Genomic DNA, 21,571 nt, shown 5'->3' with positions numbered 1-21,571 from the left:
ACACTTATTAATAATTATGTAGCAATATGATTACATATTAATAATGATTGTTGATTATTAAATGAGGTTATTAACATATTTAAGACTTCTGACACACATTGTCCAATTGCTTTGTAAAAAAAAGCATCTTAGTCTTACCACCATAGTGTAGAATGCCTATTTCTCCTCCTTTCCTTATTTTTTTACTTTTCTCCCTCCTCTTTCTTTCATTCAATCATTAATGTATATTCCTTTGACAAATATTTGTTGAATACCTTTTATAGCCAAAGCACTGTGCTCGGTCATGGGGGGTACAAGGCTAGTACTGCTCAGGACAGACAGACAAAGATCATGCAATTGTGTAACTACAGCTACTGATAAGGATTATGAAGGAAGCTTCCTAGGGTTATGGATACTATAAACTCTATATGCCGTCTGGCATAGGGACAGGACTGGAGGAGAAAACAGTCTACGACTTGGCTTTTTCGAGGCTGCAAGAGTGCTCTGTGGCTATTGAGCAAACAGGATGGAAGGTGCCTTTTGTGAAGTATGGGAGGATAGGCTTGACTGGAGAGTGGGAGTGCACAGCCGACCTTGTTATGGACTTGAGCCTTTATCCCAAGAGTAACATGTAGCCAATAAAGGGTTAAAGAAGGGAGGTGATGGTGACCTAACCATCTTTGAGAACATTTTGGAGGGGGCCAGAGGGGATTCCTAGAGTCCAAGATTAGATTGTGAAGGTAGCCATGGAATCTCCCCACCTGGCACTGGGTCATTTTTTTTTAATTGCTAATTTTATGAATGAAAACGTAAAACATATTACAAGTGTAACTGAATATTTCCCCAAGCATTTGACAGGCATTTGCTCTTCCTTTTTTGGGAATTGGCTTTTTTATCTACTGCAGAGTTAGTGGGGGCAGTGTAATGGCCAAGAGCACCCGCTCTGGAGCCAAAATGCCTTGAGTCTGAATCCTGGCTCAGCCTGTTACTGGCTGTGTTATCTCGAACAACTTTGGCCTACCTCAGCTTTTCATGCTGTAACATGGGGACAGTAACAGTGTACCTCTCTCATAAGGTGGTTGTGAAAATTAAAAGATAAAGTACAGGGACTTCCCTGGTGGTCCAGTGGCTAAGACTCCATGCTCCCAATGCAGGGGACCTGGGTTTGATCCCCGGTCAGGGAGCTAGATCCCACATGCATGCTGCAACTAAGAGTTCGCATGCCTCAACTAAGGAGCCCGTGAGCCGCAACTAAGACCCGGTGCAACCAGAAAAATAAATAATAAAAAATAACAGATAAACTACAGTGCTGGCCCATACGAGCACTCCATATGTACATGCTGTCTTATCTAGGTATGTGGGCTTTATATATACACATATATATATTAACTCTGTCCTGTGTATGATGTGTTGTAACTCTGATTCCCTGTCCATTTTCATTTTTTTATTAATGTCTCTTTTTAAAAACTTTTTTCTGTGAACATTTTCAAACATCATGTCACTATTTTGAAGTACAAAAATTTATCTGCAGTGAACAGATGTCAGTCTTCTCCTTTGTGATGTCTTCCATTGCTGTGAAACAGGTCAAGTCATACACAAAGACTTTTGTTTTTTAGTGTTTTTATTTAAAATACTTCACAAATAATCCTTTAATCCATTTGTAATTTATTTTGGTTTATTAATATAAGGCAAGACTCTGAATAGATCTTTCTTTCCAAAAAGCCTATCAATTGGCCAAGTTCCATCTATAGACTAATCCTTCTTCCCCTCACTGCTGCTTTTGGCTCCTATCATGCATTGGATCTGTACACACACTTGGGTCTATTGGGGGAAAAGTGGTTCTGCTCTATTAGGCTGTAGCACCATTCCTGTATTATACCAGTACTGCTTTGATTTAATCAGTATGGCTGTCCTCTTAAAAATATTTTGGCTATTCTTGCCTGTTTGTTCTTGCACTTGAACTTTAATCATTTTGTCAGGTATCCACTCTTTACTGCCCCTAACCTCATTAGAATTTGCAATAAACTGTTATTTAATTTGGCACTAATTGGCATTCATAAACTATTCCGCCATCACATTTGGAGCTGGTGTGTCCTTCTATTTAAGACAGGTATTCCTCAACAGAGTTTTGTACTTTTCCACATGTAGGCTCCTCACATTTCTTAGGATTATTCCCAGATGTTTCCCTTTTCTTTTTTAATGTTTTATTTGCTGTTAAGAATATAGTATTTTTCATATAAGGAAGGGTTGTGTTTTGTATATTTCTCTTATATCCGGCCATATTCCTTAACTGATGGTGGTCCAAGAGTTCTCATTTAATCTTCTTGGAGCAACAAGGGTTACGATATTATCATCTGCAAATAATGTTTTTCTTTCCTTTTTTAATAATTTATCTCTTATTTCTGTTTTGTGTTACAGAATATGCTAGGATTTTCAAAATTATGTTAAATACCATATTTCTTTGATTCTAAGACCGCTGAGCGTAAGAACATGCTGTCAACTTAATAATAGCTTTTATGGGCTACTAGTCAAAATATACCGATATATAATGTAAATGCATGTCATTCACATCCCAATATCAGAAATGTTTGGAGTACATCTCAGAATTGAGGAGATAAGATAACAGTGGTAATGGTGGCCCTCCTTATTTTATTTCTTATTTTAGTGGGAATGCCTAACTATTCCATTTTAAATATGATATTGGCTGTCGGTTTATGATAGGTAGTCTTTGTTATATTACAGAAATATCCTTTTCTTCAAATAAAACAAAAAGCTCTAGTTCTGCTGGACAGTAATGAGAAGGCTGTACTGTTTGGTTTAACAAAAAAGTGGAAATTGTGGCTGTGCACATCGTCTATGCCAGCTGGTCTGCTGGTCTGTTGCCGCCTTTTTCCTTGATAGCCCCAAATGCAGAAATCCCTGGCTGCACAGCAAGGTCTGTGCTAGTCCTGTGCCCGGAGCTCCCTGATGTGCACAGCCTGTCGAGGATGGTGTATTAGTTTCCTACAGCTGCAATAACAAATTACCACAGATTTGGTGGCTTAAAACCATAGAAGTTTATTCTCTCACAGTTCTGGAGGCTAGAAATCTGAAGTCAGTTCACTGGGAGGAAGTCGAGGTGTTACAGGGCTGTGCTCCCTCCAGGGCCTCTACGGGAGAATCGGTCCTTGCCCCTGCCAGCTTCTGGTGGCTGCCTGCATTGCTTGACTTGTGGCCGTATCACTCCAGCCTTCAAGGCCAGTGTCTTCAAATCTCTCTCTGCTACGTCTTCACCGTCTTCACGCACCTTCTCCTCTGTGTGCGTAGATGGAAATTTTTCTGAACTTGTCGATGCTGAAGGAAATGCTTTTAAAGTCATATGTTAGGAATAGCAAAGCCTTATTCATTCCCTTTGGGAAGAAGATTGTGGTCATCTGGAAATAGCTCTAGGTCAATTCTCAGAAAATCAATACGCTGAAATTCAGTTCCACAAAAGCCCCTAAACCTTGCCCCCTCCCACTGTCCCCCGGTCTCCTCCTCAATCTCCAGCTCTTCAGCTTCAGGGAGACGGGCAGAGTACATTCCCCCTAATACTGTTGTGAAGGAAGAATAAAAACTGGTCAATTAAGACTAGAGAGCTTAAAGAAAAAGGTAAAGTCTTCTTCATATTGGTAGTTTAGTAAATCGGTTATTCAGGGAATTGGCCACTTGGCAAGTCAGCTTTCTGCGACTGGCTGTTGCTGAAATCGGCCCACTTCCCCAGGAAACACTGCAGAACTTGTGGGCAGAGGCTGCCCTCGGGCCTGCCTAGAACAGGACTGCGCTTGTCCCCTCTGCTTCCTACAAGCCATGGAGATGGGGACACTGCCCTTGCAGGAAGCTGGGACTGAGCCCAGCCACTCATAGGCTAGGTCCTAGGGGTGAGAAGGAAGAGAAGGCAAGAGTGAGAGGGAGGTCCCCCCCTTTGGACTCTGGCTCAGCGGAACCCACGTGTGGCCCAGTAGCTGAACCTCTTTGCTGGCCAGAGCCAAACTAGACGTCAGTCAGGTGCTGCATGCCAGACCACCTAGCATGGAAGAGGTGGTTTCAGGGTGTCAGGACTTATTGCATAAGACCACAAGCTACGTAGAGTCATCTTGTGGGGTGGTTATGAGACTAAATGTGCATTCACTGTTTAAACTTGCATGTAAAATATTCAGCACAGGCATGTTAGCCATTATTATTAGTATTGTTTTGACATTATTACCAATATATCTTTAAAATATGGTAATACTTATCACAGTGCCTATAGATGGTTTGATAAATACCATTTTCTTCTTTCATTTACTGGATAACTTTGGGTAGAGGCACTTACCCACTTCTGGAGACCTCTGTTTCTTCTGGGGGTACCTGAGGCATCTCTTGCTTTCTTGTAACTTCAAAAGCCAGTCTAGTCATTAACCTCAATAGAATATAAATCAGCATAAAGACAGCTGTGGAGCACTGCTCAGCCAGTTGGGCAACTTCGCCATTCTGCCTTATAGGTTATCAAAGCAAGTCGGGTTATTATAGGAAGACCCTGTAAATTGTGAAAATTATGTTCATGTGGCAGTAGCTGTTTAGTGGAATAAAAAACCCAATGATATATTGAAGGAGAAACAACAAAAACAAAAAAAGGAAGGCAATAAATTTATGCCTAGCAACTCTACGAATTGCTTCTTATGTATTTCCTAGGAGTTAAGATAAGAACATGAGTTTATTTTTGTACAGATCCTACTCTAAAATAGTGCCCTAGTACTTAAAAATACCTCAGTAATTCATTACTTTTTTGATAATGTGTTGCAAGTTCAGTAACACACATTCACAGTCAGTACATTTCTGTTGCAGTATCTGCTGTATGAGCAAATACTGAAGGAGTTTGCAGACATCTGCTTTACAGTAGGGAGATAGATGATCCAATTGGATGTAGCCCATATGTGCAGTAAAGTCTGGTTATAGGAAATTACAGACTAAAAAGACTGTTGTTGTAAATATGCACCCCTGCACACAGTAAGGTTAAACAGAAAATCCGCAAGCCAAATTAATCATTACAAAGAAGAGTAACAGTTATATTTATAGCATAAAAGCAAGAATAGCAGGGACTGGAAACTAAAACCAACCCAGTAACCCAGATGATAATGCGTCCTTCCCCATAATTGGTGAAGTCCAGGCCCCTGCAGGCACACATGGAGCCAGAGCTTGGCAGTGTTATGTGGCAGCCAGATTTCTGAGAACACTGAATGGGGGGCTTTTTCTGTAATACCTAATTTTAGATGGTAACTCTTAATCACTTAGGTGATGGTTAGCAAGTAGCCCTAGGTAGTATGTTCACAGGAGGTCTTGCATTTGGGGTTACTTCACAGCTGAGCAGCAGACACAGGCTCCTGGGGAGGTGAGCCCCAGTGTTAGGAGAGCTGTGCCTGTGTGTCCATGGAGGCTTTATGCACAGGGAAAACAGCAAGGGTGGACACCAGTGAATTAACAATGGAGATTTAGGGGTAACTTTGACAGTGTTTGCTCATCTGTATTTTCTGAAACTTTTTGCAATGAACCTGTTACTACTTTTGGTTAATTTTTAAAAGAGCTTCATCCAACTCCTCAAGCCCCTACAACAGAACAGCACAAAGACTGATGTCACCACCTCACAACCCTGTGGGAGCTGAAACAATCCCTGATGGGGAGAAGATGAAATGTTTATGAATAACTCTGTCTGCAGTTACTCGAGCTGCTGAGATTAAATGACAAGAGCAGTTGTTATTCTTTCAAGGCATGAACTGAACCTCTGTTGAGGAAACATATTTCCCCTCCCTGCTTCACCACTGCATCCTAGGTTCGATTCAAAGCCATGGAGGCAGCAGCGGTGCAGCTTCCCGTGCACAGTAGCTGTGATTACTGCTTCTCTGGATCTTCTTTTTTTTTTTTTTTTTAATTTATTTATTTATTTGGCTGTGTCAGGTCTTAGTTGCGGTGCGCGGGATCTTTCATTGTGGCACGCGGGCTTCTCTCTAGTTGTGGCGCACGGGCTCTAGAGCGCGTAGGCTCAGTAGTTGTGGCGCGCGGGCTTAGTTGCCCCACGGCATGTGGGATCTTAGTTCCCAAACCAGGGATCGACCCTGCATCCCCTGCATTGGAAGGCAGATTCTCAACCACTGGACCCCCAGGGAAGTCCCTGGATCATTCTTGTAGAAGGGTTAAAGGCTTTGGGATTGTTTAGCTTGAAGGCAAGAAAGCAGAGGTAAGACGTAACTCATTTCATTATACTTAAATGAAAAGGAGAACATGGGGAGGTAAGCTGGAATTGCTACAGGGAGAGTTTGCTGTTGTTTTTAACCTTTTAAAATTGTGAAGTACAGCACATACATACAGAAAGGTACAGAAAGCGTCAGTGTATAACTTAATGAATTATTGGAGAGCCATATATGTAGCCACCACCCAAGTCAAGAACTAGAACATCACCGGCACCCAGAACATTCCTTCCCGGGCAAAACCCCTCCTCCCTCCCTAGAGATAACCACCATCCTGTCTTTTATGCAGTGTATACTATAGTTGTTTTGCCTGGTTTGGGACTTTATGTAAGTGAAACAATGTAGTATGTGTATGGCTTCTTTCACTCAGTGTCATGTTTAGATAATTAGCCAACTTGTTGCATGTGGTTATAGTTCTTTCATTTTTGCTTCTGTATAATATTCTATCATAGGCAAATGCCACCATTTATCCATTTTCCTTTTGATGAACATTTGGGTTGTTTCAGGTTGGGAGCTGTTATGAATAATGCAACTACCAACTTCTTGTATGTGTATCCTGGTCTAGGAGTGGAATTGCTAAATTGCAGGGTGTATACATTCACCCTTTTCCCAGGTTTCCTGTGGTGACTAGGAGCTGCTCTGCTTTCCCCCCTACTACCACCTGCTCTGATCAGATGGTTAATGTGCCTGTTTGACGGACGGACGGTAACTCACTGAGGCTTTGCTGTGCATTTCCCTAACATGATGAGATTGAGTACCGTTTCTTATGTGTGCTGATATTTTTAATTTCTTCTTGTGACATTCCCATGTCACTGTTTGGCCCATTGTTTTTTCTACCGAGCAGTCGGTTATTCAGTCAACTAACTATAACTCTGAAGGTCACTATGCAGGGGATGTGGGGATGTTCCCTGCCGCAAGGAGAAGACTTTACAGCTCTAAAGGCAGATACATAAACAAGTAGTTCATAACATTGTGGTAATCGTTGGCGCATCAGTCTCCTCCACTACGCTGACTGTTAGCTGAAGGGACAGGACTTTTATTTGTGTCATGTCCTCAGTGCTTTACACAGTATCTAGCACACATTAGGTGCTTAGTAAAGTCTCTGTTAAATGAATGAATGAGGCATTTTCAGAGGATGGTGAAAGTGCTCTAGTAGGGGTAAGTGTTGAGTAAGAGAGAAGCACAAAATAAGGAACCACGAATTGCACCCACTCCCCCACCCAGAGTGGGGCAAAGCTTCCCTAGGAGGTAATATTTGAAGCAGATCTTGAAAGACTTCCACCAGAAGCAGTGGAGGAAGTACATTCAAGGCAAAGGAATAGAATGCGCAGAGGCATGGAGAGGGAAAGTGCATGCCACCCTAGAAATGAGAAGTTGGGGAGGGGGGCTAACACTTAGGGTGAATGGAGTGAGAGGACAGTGAGAAAGGGCATCAGCTGGAGACAGTGCTGTGAAGGGACTGCCTTGTAAATCTCATAAGCAGTTGTCGACTGAAACAAATGCACAACCTAAAAGTTGAGAGTTATGTTTTATTTGGTGGACAAAACTGAGGACTTAAGCCCAGGACACAGCATCTCAGATAACTCTGAGAGACTGCTCCAGAGACTCAGGGGAGGGAGCCAGGATATATAGGAGTTTCTGCAACAAAGACCAGGTAGTCGGAACATCAACAGATTACTGTTAATTAAAGAAAACCAGAAATATCCTGTGTTTTCTCATCCTGAGTTCCCTCAGGGCTCACCGTCCGGGTGGCTGTAATATGATGGCTTGATGGCTGCAACATCCTTTGTTTACTGATATGGCAGGCAATATTTTTCATTCACACAGTGGGGATAAAATTGAAATTAAATACAGAAAATTAAATACAGACAAAAATTTCTCACAGATGAGGGGGGAGGGGAGCTGTTGAGCAATAGAATTGATCTACAGAATCTTTTCCTAGACATCTTGGGCAAAACAGCAGATATATAAGCCTGATCGTGAAGTCCATCGGTAACAAAAGTTATCTTTTGGAAAGCCATGGTGTAACCTGAGCAAGTGTAGAGTGACTTTCCGCAGTCAGACCTGGATTTAGCAGCAGCATGGTCCCAGTGGAGCCTCCATTTCCACATCTGTAATTTGGGAATAACGCCTACCTGGCAGAGGTGTTGTGAAGATTAAGGAGATAAGGTGGGTCTTCCCTGGCGGTCCAGCGGTTAAGACTCCGCACTTGCATTGCAGGGCGCACTGGCGCGTCCAAAAAAAAAGAGAGAGAGCGATCAGGCCTGTAAAGGATTTAACCCTTGCCTGGATGGTGGATGCTGAAAGGTGGGATGGTTTTATGATGTAGATCCTTTACTGTTCAGTTGCTGGTATCATTATCTTGCTACTATATATTGGCTGTTACGTGGTCGCGTCAGTTAATTATGCTACAGTATGAGTAAAGTCCACAGTGAGGACGTTAGTCATCTGAAGAGTTCGCCACCCCTCCCCCCCTTCCCCCACCCCCCACCCCACCCCCGCACTGCCACTTTAGAGACACGAGGTCACGTTAGTGTGGACCTGGGAGTAAGAGGACAGAACCTCAGGCTGTTTCTCCAGCGCTAGGCTTCGCAGGGTGGCTTTGTTCTCCGTTTGCTTTATCCCATGTATTCCTGAGAAGGCCATGAGGGGAATAATGAGCTCAGTATTTATAGCTGTTTTCCTAAAAAAGAGTGTCTTGCCCAGTTCTCATGCAAGGAAGGGATTAAACTTGTTACCGGCCTGAAACCAGACGGCTCACGCTAGCTTTGCCCAAGCCCCGCCCCTCGGCCAAACTTTCCAAAGAGGGAGGTCCTTCTGAAGAAACGAAAGTGAAATTGAACCGGATCCGTTTCACAGCCCTGCTCCCCGCCTGCCTGGGCCTGTCCCGATTCCAGAGGAGCCTCTTGTGTCTTGGAGGCCGACGACCCGCGTTGGGAAGGGTCCCTCTCGGGGAGGGTCACGGCGGGCGGACACCGGGACATGCCTCGGGCGCGCCATGGACCCGAGGCAGGTAAGCCGCTGGGGTCAGAGCCCAGAGCGGGCCACCTGCAACTTGCTCGCCCTGGCTCATCTACCTCCCTACGCTCCTGTTTTCACGCATGACATATGCGCGTTGTGTGTGTGTGTGAGAGAGAGAGTGAGAGAGAGAGAGAGAGAGAGAGTGTGTGTGTGTTTTCTTGCCAAGCAAAATTTATGTTCTAGGAATTTAGGAATTTGTATCTTGCTAATTGTGTCGAGCAAGGCGTGGAAGAGGATTTGTGGGGAAAATGCACTCCCCTCCCCCCTTCTGAGGAACAAGGCCTGAGCCCAGGTCAAGACAGTCCCCCTCTTCTTTTCTGCTAGGACCCCATGTATGCTCACGCCTCCTTTAGCCCCACTTGGACAACATGCTTTACTTTTAGCGTCTCCTCTCCTTCTTAACCTGTAGGAGAAAGTTTATAGTGGCTTTATTCATTATCTCTAAAAACTGGTATATCAGTATAATGGAAAACTGCTAGGCAAAAAAGGGCAGGAACTATTGCTATATGCAACAACATGGACAAATTTCAGATTCATGATGCTAGGCAAAAGAAGCTGGACTCAAAAGACTGCATACTGTATGAATCCATTTAGATGACATTCTGGAAAAAGCAAAGCTAGAGAGACAAGACAGATCAGTGGTTGACAGGGGCTGTGTGTGGGGAAAGGAATTGATTGCAAAGTGCATGAGAAAACGTTTTTGGGAAATGGAAATGTTCTACATCTTGATCTGAGTGGTAGTTATAAGGCTGTGTGTGCTTTGACTCTATATGGTCAAAACTCATAGAATTATACACTAACAGTACATTTTACTATATGTAAATATACCTCGATTTTAAATATATATAAAGTATATGTACACACGTATATATATATATATATATATATATATATATATATATATATATATATATATGTGTGTGTGTGGTATGTATACATACATATGTGTGTGCATGTGTATATATATTTTTCCCTTCTTTAAAAGGATTAGGGACACCTGACTTACAGGAAAAGCATTTCTTTATGCAAACCAATATATTACCCTTTGGAGCCCATGTGGTAAAGGTGGGGGGCTTGTCTCTTAATCCTAAATATATGAGAATAGATTAAAGTGAAATTTTGCAGAGCAGTGAATGTTAAGTGGCTTGTTACATAGTTTGTATAGTACATAGGCATGAAGTTGGGTGAGTGGCGATGTTGAGGGATTTAGGAATGATCACCATGGAGGTTGGTTTCTCACTTTCTTTGCTCTCACTGCCATTCAGTGGCTCTCCTCCAAATGGCTGTTCTCAAGTGGTGGTTTGGCTTGGTTTCCCTTGTAGGAGATTTTAGGGGGTATAAGGAAAAAATTAATAATCTCCCTCTAATTTTTCCCTAAAATAGCTGTTGTTAACAAATTCGTGTATCCTTTTGAGTCCTGTGAGCCAGACACTCACCGTCTGTACTCACATATACCTCGGCCCCAGGTGGGGGTAGGGGGGTTGTGTGAAGCAAGAGGAGCAAGAAAAGAGATGGAATTCATGTCTAGCGATGTCTTGTTCGTGCAGACATTGGTTCAGGATCAGCTTTGTTCCAGGTGCTGCCTTAGGTGCTAGGGATGCAAAGATAACTGAAGTGTAGTCCTTGTCCCCCAGGGGCTTACTGTCGAATTGACTGCAGCCCCGCATCAATACTACATGGGGAATATTGAGAGTGGAGAGCTGAGTATAATTTCTAGGGCACCTAATATTGTTAATCACCTTTCAGACACACTACAATCTATATGTGCCATTAAAAAAAAATCAGTAGCTGTGATAAAAGGTAAAGTAAGTGGTGTAACAGGTGCTGGATGGGAGAAGTTCAAGGAGAGGAAACTCTCATGGGGGCGGCGGGGGGGGGGAGTCGGAAGTCTGAAGAAGGTGGCATTTAGATCTGTAGCGAGTTGTAATAGGTGGCAGTAGGGGGAAAAGCAGGCACGTTGCACTGGAATGTAGAGGGATGGAAAGATGAGAGGCACTTGTGGTAGCCCGTGTGAGAGGTAATGAGGGTCTAGAACTGGAAAAAGACACGTTTAAGAGAAAAGATAGAGGTGGTAGACAAGGTAGGACTTGGCAACTACCTGATAAGGTGTGGGAGATGGGGGAGGGAGGGAGGAAGGAAGGCAGGCAGAAAAGATGACTCAGGTTTCCAGCCTTAATAACTCAGAGGAGAATGCTGCCATTAATAGTAATAAGAACCACAGGAGAAGGGGCTGGATTGAGGGAAAAGAGTAATTTGGTTCAGAATGTGTGGCATTTGAGGTAATGGCAGGATATCTAAGGGGACAGACAGATCGTCTAGGCATTTGAAAATTCAGGTCTTAAGCTTCAGCACAGGTGGTAGCCAAGCCATTGGAGGAGAATTTTTAAAGAAGAGAGCTCAATCCACATTGAGTCAGCGCATGTTTGTTGTACTGAATTGACCACCAAGCAGCTGTGAAAACCTAACAGAAGTTCAAGAGGAGGAATTTATATGGCCCCATTAGCGTGGTGAGGCGGTATCCTCCTCCAGCACCATTTGGAAGCTTTGGAACAGAAAAAGGGGACAGCGGGCCTTGGGTGGTGAAGGGAACTGACCGTGAGATCCAGGCTGAATGAGGAGGTGTGTGAAGCCAGAATGGAGACAAACCAGGAGTGGCTGACCCGCAGCTACAGGGATGGAGGTAGAAACACAGGGAAGTTGCCGGCTGAGAAGAGCAGGAGTCCGCAAACTGCGGCCCGCGGGCCAAGCGCAGCCTTCCCCTTGGTTTTGTAAAGGAAGTTTTACGTTTTGCCTGTGGCTGCTTTTGTGCTACAGTTGAATGCCCCTCCGGCCCTTTACAGAAAAAGTTCATTGACCCTGGAAAAGTTTCAGGGTTTGAGGTTTGATAGTGGCCCGGCTCAAGTAACAGTGAGATTGAATGAGGAGCCGCACAAGCCACTTATGTGGCTGAAAGGTGGAGGTGGCCATCACTGGAGCCGCACTAAGGAGATGTGCAGCGAGCATGCCGTGAGCTTGACCAGCAAGAGTGCTAAAATCCCCTCATGGTGACGGGGGGCAGGGGTTGGGGAGTAGAAGGCTGAAGTTATTGAAGAAAGGGACACAGCTGCCTGCAGGTCCCTGTAGCCTTCAGGAGAACCAGACAAGGGGGATGTGAGCGTGAGGAATCATTGTTCCTAGATATGCAAGCCCCGGGGACGGGCAGCAAGGTATTTACTGACACCCCAGGGTCCCTTTTGTCCTTAGAAAAAAGGCACATGGTTCTCGTCCTTCAGTGTGGTGCCCAGGCTTGGAAGGGACACTGGGCACTTCTACCCAAACCACCAGGCTCCCCTGGCTGTGCGGAGTTGGCAGCGTCTCTTCCTGGATACCTCGGTCCTAGCCTCCCACACCCCCTTAGCTACTTCCCAATAGCTGCTTCCACAGCGTGTCTTCAGAACCCGGTTCTGTAGGCCACAAGCTACGCCATCTTCTCTCAGACCGCCACCCGTTTACCAGAACGGCGAGCACTGTGACTCTATACGTCTTGCTTCCTGCTCTTCCATCTCTTCCCTCTGTTGGGTCCACAGGTAGTACTTATGAGGTGGGCGGGCCACCCTAGCTAGGTCACAAGCCCATGTCTCACTTGCCTTCTCAGCTTATTAGGAATCAGGGGCGACCCTCACACCCTCCCCAGGCAGGGGGGAGGGACAGGCTCGCTGCTGCAGTCCCAATTCACTTTCTTTTCCATCTTCTTGTTCTGCAGGGGTGTTCCCTCAACAGATACCAAACCCATCCCGTTCAAGGCTATGAGCACAGCAAGCTCAGATACCAGCAGCCGGGGCTGGGATCTTATCCTAATAGTTTCCAGCTCCAGCAAATAGAGTTTCTCAAGGGGCAACTCCCAGAAGCACCCCTAATTGGAAAACAGGCACCATCACTGCCACTGTTCCTCCCTGGACTCAGGCTAAGGTTTCCAGGACCACCTGCCAGAGGTGGGTACTTTGAGATCCCGGGTGTCCCCAGGGGCTTGCCTCTCAGAAGTCAGGTGCTCCCAAGAGGGTTCCAGCATCCTTTCCCACGTGGCCGGGTTCGGCCATGGAGCGGTGTTGATAGGCTCTCCGCACGTTTCCAGGAACTGACTATCAGCCAGGATCAGGAACAAAGGATCTTAAAGCTCTTGGAGGAGCTTGGGGAAGGGAAGGCCACCACAGCGCATGATCTGGCCGGGAAGCTCCAAGCCCAAAAGAAGGAAATCAATCAAGTTTTATACTCTCTGGCAAAGAAGGGGAAGCTGCATCGGGAGGCAGGAACGCCCCCTTTGTGGAGACTTTCCGTTCCGGTTCAGGCTTGGAACCAGCCCAGCCAAGTAGCGAGAGCAGACAGTCATAGCCGGGGAGCTCCAAGCTCAGACTTCAGTTTGGAAACCGAAGACAGAAGCTTCACATCTGGCTTGGAAGATCCTCCTGAGCCTCTCGACATGGCTGAGATCAAGGAAAAGATCTGCGATTACCTGTTTAATGTGTCCAGCTCCTCTGCCCTGAATTTGGCTAAAAACATTGGCTTCACCAAGGCCCGAGATGTGACTGCCGTGCTGATTGACTTGGAAAGGCAGGGGGACGTCTACAGGCAAGGGACGACCCCTCCCATATGGCATTTGACCGATAAGAAGCGGGAGAGGATACAGATCAAGAGAAACGCGACCAACGTTCCGGAAACCACTCAAGCTGCTATCCAGGAGACCAGAAAAATCGCAGAGCTCCCCACCTGCAATTTACCTGCGTCAGATGCCTCAAACAGCATGGTCACCACAGAAAAAGTGGAGAATGGGCAGGAACCCGTCGTAAAGTTAGAAACTAGGCAAGAGGTCACACCAGAACCAATAAAACTGAAACCGAAACCACCTGTTCATGACAATGGCCCCTCCAAAACAGGGTATGTTGACTTTGAAAATGGCCAGTGGGCCACAGATGACATCCCAGATGACTTGAATAGTATCCACGCGGCACCAGGTGAGTTTCGAGCCATCATGGAGATGCCCTCCTTCTACAGTCATGGCTTACCACGGTGTTCACCCTACAAGAAACTGGCAGAGTGTCAGCTGAAGAACCCCATCAGCGGCCTGTTAGAATATGCTCAGTTCGCTAGTCAGACCTGTGAGTTCAACCTGATAGAGCAGAGTGGACCACCCCATGAACCTCGGTAAGAGACCACCCAGGATTTGTGCCTACGGTTGGGGTCAGGCGCTCTTGCTCCTGATGGAGTCTTGGCTGACTCGTGAGCAGTGCCAGTTGGTGGCCCCTGTCTTTTCCCTCTTTTTTGCTGCCTGTGGGCTGAATCACCCTTGTCTGGCCCTTCCTCCACATCTTGAGCAGGGAATGTAGACCTCAGCCCAGCCAAAATCTTGGCTGAGCAAGGGGGAGGTTGTCAGCCTTGGCTAAAATGAAGCTTCTTTGGAGATGATTAGCTGCCATGCATCAGTGTTATGCCTGCCTCCTAAGGCCAGAGGTAATGAAGACTTGACACCCTTCCCGCCCCCTTCCATGTGCCGTCCTCCCTCCCCCCGAGCTGAGTCCCCCAGGGGGTGCAGGAACAGGTGGGTAGCGGCAGGCTGCACACAGAGAGCAAGGGTGGGTTGTGCTGCTAAGTAGCAGCGGGTCCAAACCGCACCTCCCCACCCCGCTCCTGCTCCGCTCCCGTAGGGAAAGGATGCTGTAGGGTGCACGGCTGCCTGCCTGTTGAAGGTGGTGGTTCTAATTTTACGCACCGCCTCTGCACAGATGGGTGGGCTAGCACTTGCTGCTGCTCCTAAGCTGTGGAATCAGAAATTACCTCACTCAGACAGCTGGCCCAGCCCTGCACCATAGGCTCTTCCAAGCCAGCGGACAGATTGAGGAAGACAGGTGGGCCCAGGAGCTGCTGCAGGGCCTAGCGGAGAGCTGAAACCACTGAAGCTGAGTGACCGCACGCCAGTGAGGCCAGCAGAGAATCCCACTAACCTTTACATTAACCGTAGGCTGGTGTCTGAGGGTAAGGATTCCCAGCGGTGACCCTTCCTCCTTATCCTGACCGTCTTCATGACACTGAGATGGCATTGCAGGAGAGCTGTTAAGAAGAGGGGGTGCGTCTGTCCAGAAGCTGACAGGGCCAGGACTGGTGTGCTTCTGTCTGGGGTAGAGACTGGATGGCCGTCATTCTCTTTCTTCTCCCACCATCCCCCTCCCCAGAGTTGGGGAACAGCAGTGGGTTTTGTGGTTAACCTTTCTTTGGACTCCAGCTATAAGAAACATTGATGCCATGCTCAAATATTTCAGAAGACCCAGGAAATAAGAAATTTGACCTACTTTTCTAAATGAAATCCCAGATTGAGCAAAGAGCTGAACAAATATGAAAGCTTGAACAGAGACGGTCTAAGCTAAGTCCAGAGGCCTAGAACAAATGCTTTTTGGTTCTCTGCATAACAAGGGGAAATTCCTTTCATCTCAGGCATCAGACAAATAGAGCTGTAGGATGACTCAAAAGAAACCGTGAGAGTGGTGTATCTCTGAGGGTAGGTTGGGGACGAAAATAGGCCCCCAAAAGGGGCAGGTATCTGATCCCTGTAGGTGTCTGGGGAGTGTGAGACTGCGCTGTAAGAAGCCTTCGCTTTCCTTAGGAGCTGCCCTTGAGGTGGCCAAGTCTACCACCATTGCTTTAGGGTAAAGGCTCTTTGGTTGCTAACAAGACTGTAATGGTGATTTTAGCTCATCATTTTTTGTACAGACTTGATCTTAATTCATTGCTAAAAGATAGTGGGTTTCCCTTGAGCTAGTTTCCTATCACCTGTGGCTATGTTTGCTCTAATGAGCTTGGAGAGAGAGTCACTGGCTGCTTTGTTTCCAAAAAAAATAGGAACAGGCTGAGCCTCCAAAGGGACAGGAGTTCCTTGGCCTACCCTCCATCTCCTTCACAAGTCAACAAGCCCCTTAGTGTAGCAGGAAATTTCAGGGTGAAGATCTCTTTGGAGAGGGCAGAAGGGATGGCCTAGACTAGTGTTCACACATCTAATCACTTTCCATCAAGATTTAAATTCCAAGTTGTCATCAGTGGCCGAGAGTTTCCCCCAGCTGAAGCTGGCAGCAAGAAAGTGGCCAAGCAGGATGCAGCTATGAAAGCCATGACAATTCTGCTTGAGGAAGCTAAAGCCAAAGACAGTGGAAGATCAGAAGAATCATACTACTGTTCCTCGAAGAAAGAATCAGAGAAGGTAGGTGTCCTGCCCTCTGGGAGGACATCAGTTCACTCTCCAAGTCTGTGAAGTATCAGAACTTCATCTGACCCTCTTGAAACAATCTCAGCCTACCCAACCCACTGTGTCAGAGTCAGCTTCCCACTCTCCCCTCTCCCCTGCCTCACCAGCCCACCTTTCCTCTTCTCATACCCAGCTCCCGTTCTAGTGCCCCCTCCCAACCTAACTGGAATTGCAGAATTTCAGGGTTGAAAGAGACGTTAAAAATTATTGAATCCAGTCTCCTCTCTTGGCAGATAAGAAATGAGACGAAGAACATTTAAATAACTACTGTTTCCTGCAAGGCCTAGAAAATCCATCCCCACAACCCTCTTCCTTTAGAAAGCCAGCCCCAAACATGCAGTTGACCGAAAGAAATTCTCCCATCCCCATTCCCTCTGCTGTGATGGAATAGCCAGTGTTTTCTCAGTTTGTTTTTGTTTTTGTTTTTGTTTTTTTTGTCTCTCATTTTCTCCAGACTGCAGAGTCCCAGACTACCACCCCTTCAGCAACATCCTTCCTTTCTGGGAAGAACCCCGTCACTACATTGCTTGAGTGTGTGCACAAGTTGGGGAGCTCCTGTGAATTCCGCCTCCTATCCAGAGAAGGCCCTGCCCATGACCCCAAGTACATCTCTTGTATCGTGTATCTCTGCTGAGGTTTTCTCAAAAAAGAGAGAGATACATTTTCTTCTTTGCCTCCTCAGAGATGGCAGATTATTTCACTGAGCAATCACTCCTGTTTTCAATATGGAAAATGGGGGGCCTTGAGAGCATGGTTGCTGCTTGTGGAGCAGAGAATCTGGGATTAGGAGTTCAAAGGGCAAAGCAGGGACCAAGCACAAGGGAGATACACGGCTTGGAGGTTACTGGTGGTGGGACTAAAAGGTGCAAGACCTGGGCGTACCTGAGAAGCTCTCTGCTCTGAGGCTCTGCAGACTTACATGTTCAAGAGAAGGGTTCCTGGAGGAGGTGAAATTAGGTTGATGCTTAAAAATGTTGAATAGGGGTCAGCCAGGCTAAGAGAGACTGGGGGCAGGAGGAGGGTGAAAGGCACCGGCTCTTCAAGGCAGAAGTGACTGCGTGAGCCAAGGCACAGAGGCGATGTGTGCAAGGAAATTACAAGTCGTAAAGGATGACAACCTGACAAAGGCTAGGTAAAGCTCTTCCATCAAAACCAGTTTAATCCTCTCCTTTCATATCCTGTCAGGTTCCAGTACTGCGTTGCAATGGGAACCCATACTTTCCCCACTGCCAGTGCCCCCAGCAAGAAGGCGGCAAAGCAGATGGCTGCAGAGGAAGCCATGAAGGCCCTGCAAGGGGAGGCGACCAGCTCAACATCTTCTGATGACCAGGTGGGGCCATTTTCTACTCAAAAGATACAGGTCATTTTTAGCAACTGAGCGGCTTAGGATTGCCCATGAGCCCCTCAGAGTTTCCATTAAGTGTTTATGATTCCTCTTTGGCTGATTCTCCTTCAGCCCGGAAGTATGAACATGGAATCATTTGATAACTTGGAATCGGTGATGCCCAACAAGGTCAGGAGGATTAGCGAGCTCGTCAGATACCTGAACACCAACCCCGTGGGCGGCCTGTTAGAGTACGCCCGCTCCCATGGCTTTGCTGCTGAGTTCAAGTTGGTCGACCAGTCCGGACCTCCTCACGAGCCCAAGTGAGTGTTCCTGTCCTGGCTACAGCCGTGTGTCACAGAGTGGGAACAGCTTATAACCCAGGGAAAGAAAGGATGTGCATTAGCTGTGAATGACAGGAGGGGCATGTTGAGGGAGCCCTGTCCCCAGGGCCTCCGAGAAGACACTAGATCAGCCATCTTGAGAAGACAGCCACTCTTCCAGTGAGCGTGAGCCTTTTTAATTTTTTTAAACTAATTTTTATATGTACATAGAAAATCATTCAAGCTGATTGAAAAAATGTGCAACGAAAAGTCTCATTTCTATCTCAGACTTCTAGTTTCCCTCACCAGATTCATACGCTATTACCAGTTTCTTAAGTCCTTCTAGAAATTTCCATGCACATATTAGCACATTCTCCTTTCTCTTTTTTATTCTTATTTTATTTATTTATTTATTTTATAAATTTATTTATATATTTTTGGCTGTGTTGGGTCTTCGTTGCTGCGCACGGGCTTTCTCTAGTTGTGGTGAGTGGGGGCTACTCTTCGTTGCGGTGCGTGGGCTTCTCATTGTCGTGGCTTCTCTTGTTGCAGAGCACAGGCTCTAGGCACACAGGCTTCAGTAGTTGTGGCACGTGGGCTCAGTAACTGTGGCACGTGGGCTCAGTAACTGTGGCTCGTAGGCTCTAGAGCACAGGCTCTGTAGTTGTGGCTCATGGGCTTAGTTGCTCCACGGCATGTGGGGTCTTCCCGCACCAGGGCTCGAACCCATGTCCCCTGCATTGGCAGGCAGATTCTTAACCACTGCGCCACCAGGGAAGCCCTCTCTTTGTTTTTTAAAGTTAAGTATATATCATAATCTTCTGTTCTACCCCTTGACTCCTTTACTTATCAGTGTGTCTTAGAGGTCATTACAAATAAGCATGTATATATCTACCACATAATGCTTCATTGAATAGATACTTACAATTTTTAAATTGCTTTATCAAAGAAGAGATGTAAAAGGTCTTCTTAAAGTGGACACCCAACTGCTTACCACCTAGTTTAAGAAGGAAAATGTTGTTATTTCTGTTTGAAGCCCCACCATGCGTAATTTATTTAACTAATTTCCGGTGACATTCAGGTTGGTTTTGGTCTTACTCTTAGAATCACTCCTGCAGTGAACATCCTTGTACTGTATGTCTTTGCTTACATGTACAAACTTGTCTGTAGTATAAATTTTCAGGAGTGGAATTTCTGGGCCATGAGTCATGTACATTGGTTTTTAAGGGTTTTTTTTAATAGGTAATAGATGATGCAAAATAAAAAATATTATTCAAAAATAAACATATAAAAAGCTCATTCTCACTTTGACCCAGCTCTTACCTACACACACACATACACACACACACACACACACACACACACACACACACACCCCAACGTGTAGTAACTTTACAGTATTATACATTCTTCCACAGTATCTTTATATAAATACAAGCAATTATATTCCCCCCTTTTGTTACACAGAAATACATATATGCATTGATTTCTAGCTTGCTTTTTACACATAAAAGTATTATCTTAGAAAATTTTTCATGTAACTTTATACTCTTTCTATATAACTACAAAGTATAGTGTTCCAGTGTACGGCGTTTATCATGATTTATTTAACCAGTCCCTACTGATGAATACTTGGATTGTTTCCAAACTTTTGGTATTATAAATAAGGCTGCAATGAATAACATGTATACGTGCATTTAAAATTTTGGTAAATTTTGCCAAACTTTTCTCCAGTGAAATTATACCAGTTTCTGCTTCCACCAACGATGTATAAAGAATCTCTTCCTCTACACTGTGAGCATTCTAAAATGCAAAAAATAGTATCTCAATGTAGTGCAAAGACTAGTCTACATTAAGATATTTTTTATTATTATTATTATTATTTACCACATTAATAGGTCAAAGGAGAAACACCACATGATCATCTCCAGAGATTCCAAAAAGGTGTGTAGTAAAATTCAGCATCCATTCAGATTAAGAAACCAAGCTGTTAAGAAAATAGAAATTATTGAATACATCCTTTAAATGATAAAAATACAAGTCTGAAGTCCGAAGTCAGCAGCTTACTTATTATTGAACCTAGAACTGTTCCCATTAAAGTCAGGAGGAAGATGTGGATGCCACTGTCATCGTCATTTAATATCATTCTGGAATTACCAGCTAATGCAATCAGTTTAGAGAAAGAAGTAAGTGTAAAGAGAGGAAAGGGGAGGTAAAGTTATCATTATTTGCAGATGATATGATAGTATACCTGGAATATTCATGAGAAAACTGAAGAAATGTTAGAGACAAAGGTGAATTTAGGAGAGCAGGGGACTACAAAGTGAGGTATAAGAGTCAAGAACTTGTCTGTATACAGTAATAAGCAGTTAGAAAACGTAGTAGAGAATACCCTATTTGCAACATCAACTAAAAAGATAAGTGACCCAGGTGCATTCCTAGTAGGGAATATGTAGGCTCCACATTAAGTAAAATGTCAAAAACCTGGGGACCATCTCCCCTATCCCCTTCACCCCCTTCAGCCAAACCATCCTTAAGTTCTGCTTATTGAACCTACAATTTCTGTCCCAGATCCCTTCCTCCTCTTTCCACCTCCAGTGTCGGCACTCTCAGATAAGCCACTGTCTTCTCTCACCTAAACCAGGCAGTAGTCTCCTGGTCTCCCTACTTTATTTATTCATTCAACAGATATTTATAGAGGACATTGTATTTGTTAGAACAGGAGTCAGACATCAATCAATAATCATGTAAAGAAATGTAAGATCTCATACTTGATATGTATTATAAAGAGCTCCAGTTGCATGATGCAGTGAGAATCTACATAGCATGACTTGACTCAGTATGGAGAGGGGAGCGGGCTTCCCTGAGAAGTGAAGCCTAAGCTGAGATCTTAGGGATGATCAAGAGAGAGGGAGGGTTCTAGGCAAAGGAGATAGTACCCCCAAGTCCACAGAGCTGGTAAAGGGCTGCAGGAAGGCCAGTGTGGGTGGAGCAGAGAGCACAGTGGAGGCCTGATGCTAGATGAGACTGGAGGGTCTACCTTGTGGGCCATGTTATGCTCCAGCCACACAAGCAGTGGAGAGACATTGAAGGGTTTTAAGTAAGGGAGTGTCACTTGCCCCCCACCCCCACTTGTGTCCTCTTCCTGGCAGTTTTTTTTTTTTTTTTTTTTGGCCGTGCCGTGCAACATGTGGGATCTTAGTTCCCCAACCAGGGATCAAACCTGTGGCCCCTGCATTGGGAGTGCAGAGTGTTAGCCATTGGACCGCCAGGGAAGTCCCCGGCATTTTTCCTACTATATTTTTTTTTTTTAAGTTTTTTTTTTGGCTGCGTTGGGTCTTCGTTTCTGTGCGAGGGCTTTCTCTAGTTGCGGCAAGTGGGGGCCACTCTTCATCGCGGTGCGCGGGCCTCTCAC

At 45.3% G+C, this 21,571-nt stretch overlaps 1 protein-coding gene across 6 annotated transcripts in view; it reads left to right on the top strand.

Moving 5' to 3' along the window:
• Positions 1 to 21,571, top strand: part of ADAR (adenosine deaminase RNA specific) — a 41,235-nt gene that overhangs the window by 9,445 nt on the left and 10,219 nt on the right. For 2 of the 6 annotated variants that reach the window (XM_068540910.1, XM_068540908.1), the window contains exons 1-6: positions 9,073 to 9,234; positions 12,985 to 14,420; positions 16,281 to 16,464; positions 16,964 to 17,112; positions 17,695 to 17,839; positions 17,966 to 18,156. In XM_068540910.1, the coding sequence (XP_068397011.1) occupies positions 9,220 to 9,234; positions 12,985 to 14,420; positions 16,281 to 16,464; positions 16,964 to 17,112; positions 17,695 to 17,839; positions 17,966 to 18,156 (2,120 nt within the window). In that variant the 5' untranslated portion in view covers positions 9,073 to 9,219. Of the gene's footprint in view, positions 1 to 9,072; positions 9,235 to 12,984; positions 14,421 to 16,280; positions 16,465 to 16,963; positions 17,113 to 17,694; positions 17,840 to 17,965; positions 18,157 to 21,571 lie in introns of those variants that run through there. The other 4 variants (XM_068540914.1, XM_068540913.1, XM_068540909.1 and 1 more) reach the window with 3 other exon arrangements.

The sequence above is a fragment of the Eschrichtius robustus genome, chromosome 3, assembly GCF_028021215.1.
Source record: "Eschrichtius robustus isolate mEscRob2 chromosome 3, mEscRob2.pri, whole genome shotgun sequence".
Taxonomy (NCBI): Eukaryota; Metazoa; Chordata; class Mammalia; order Artiodactyla; family Eschrichtiidae; genus Eschrichtius; species Eschrichtius robustus.
Note: the sequence above shows the minus strand (reverse complement) of the source record. Positions and strands in the feature narration are given on the sequence as shown.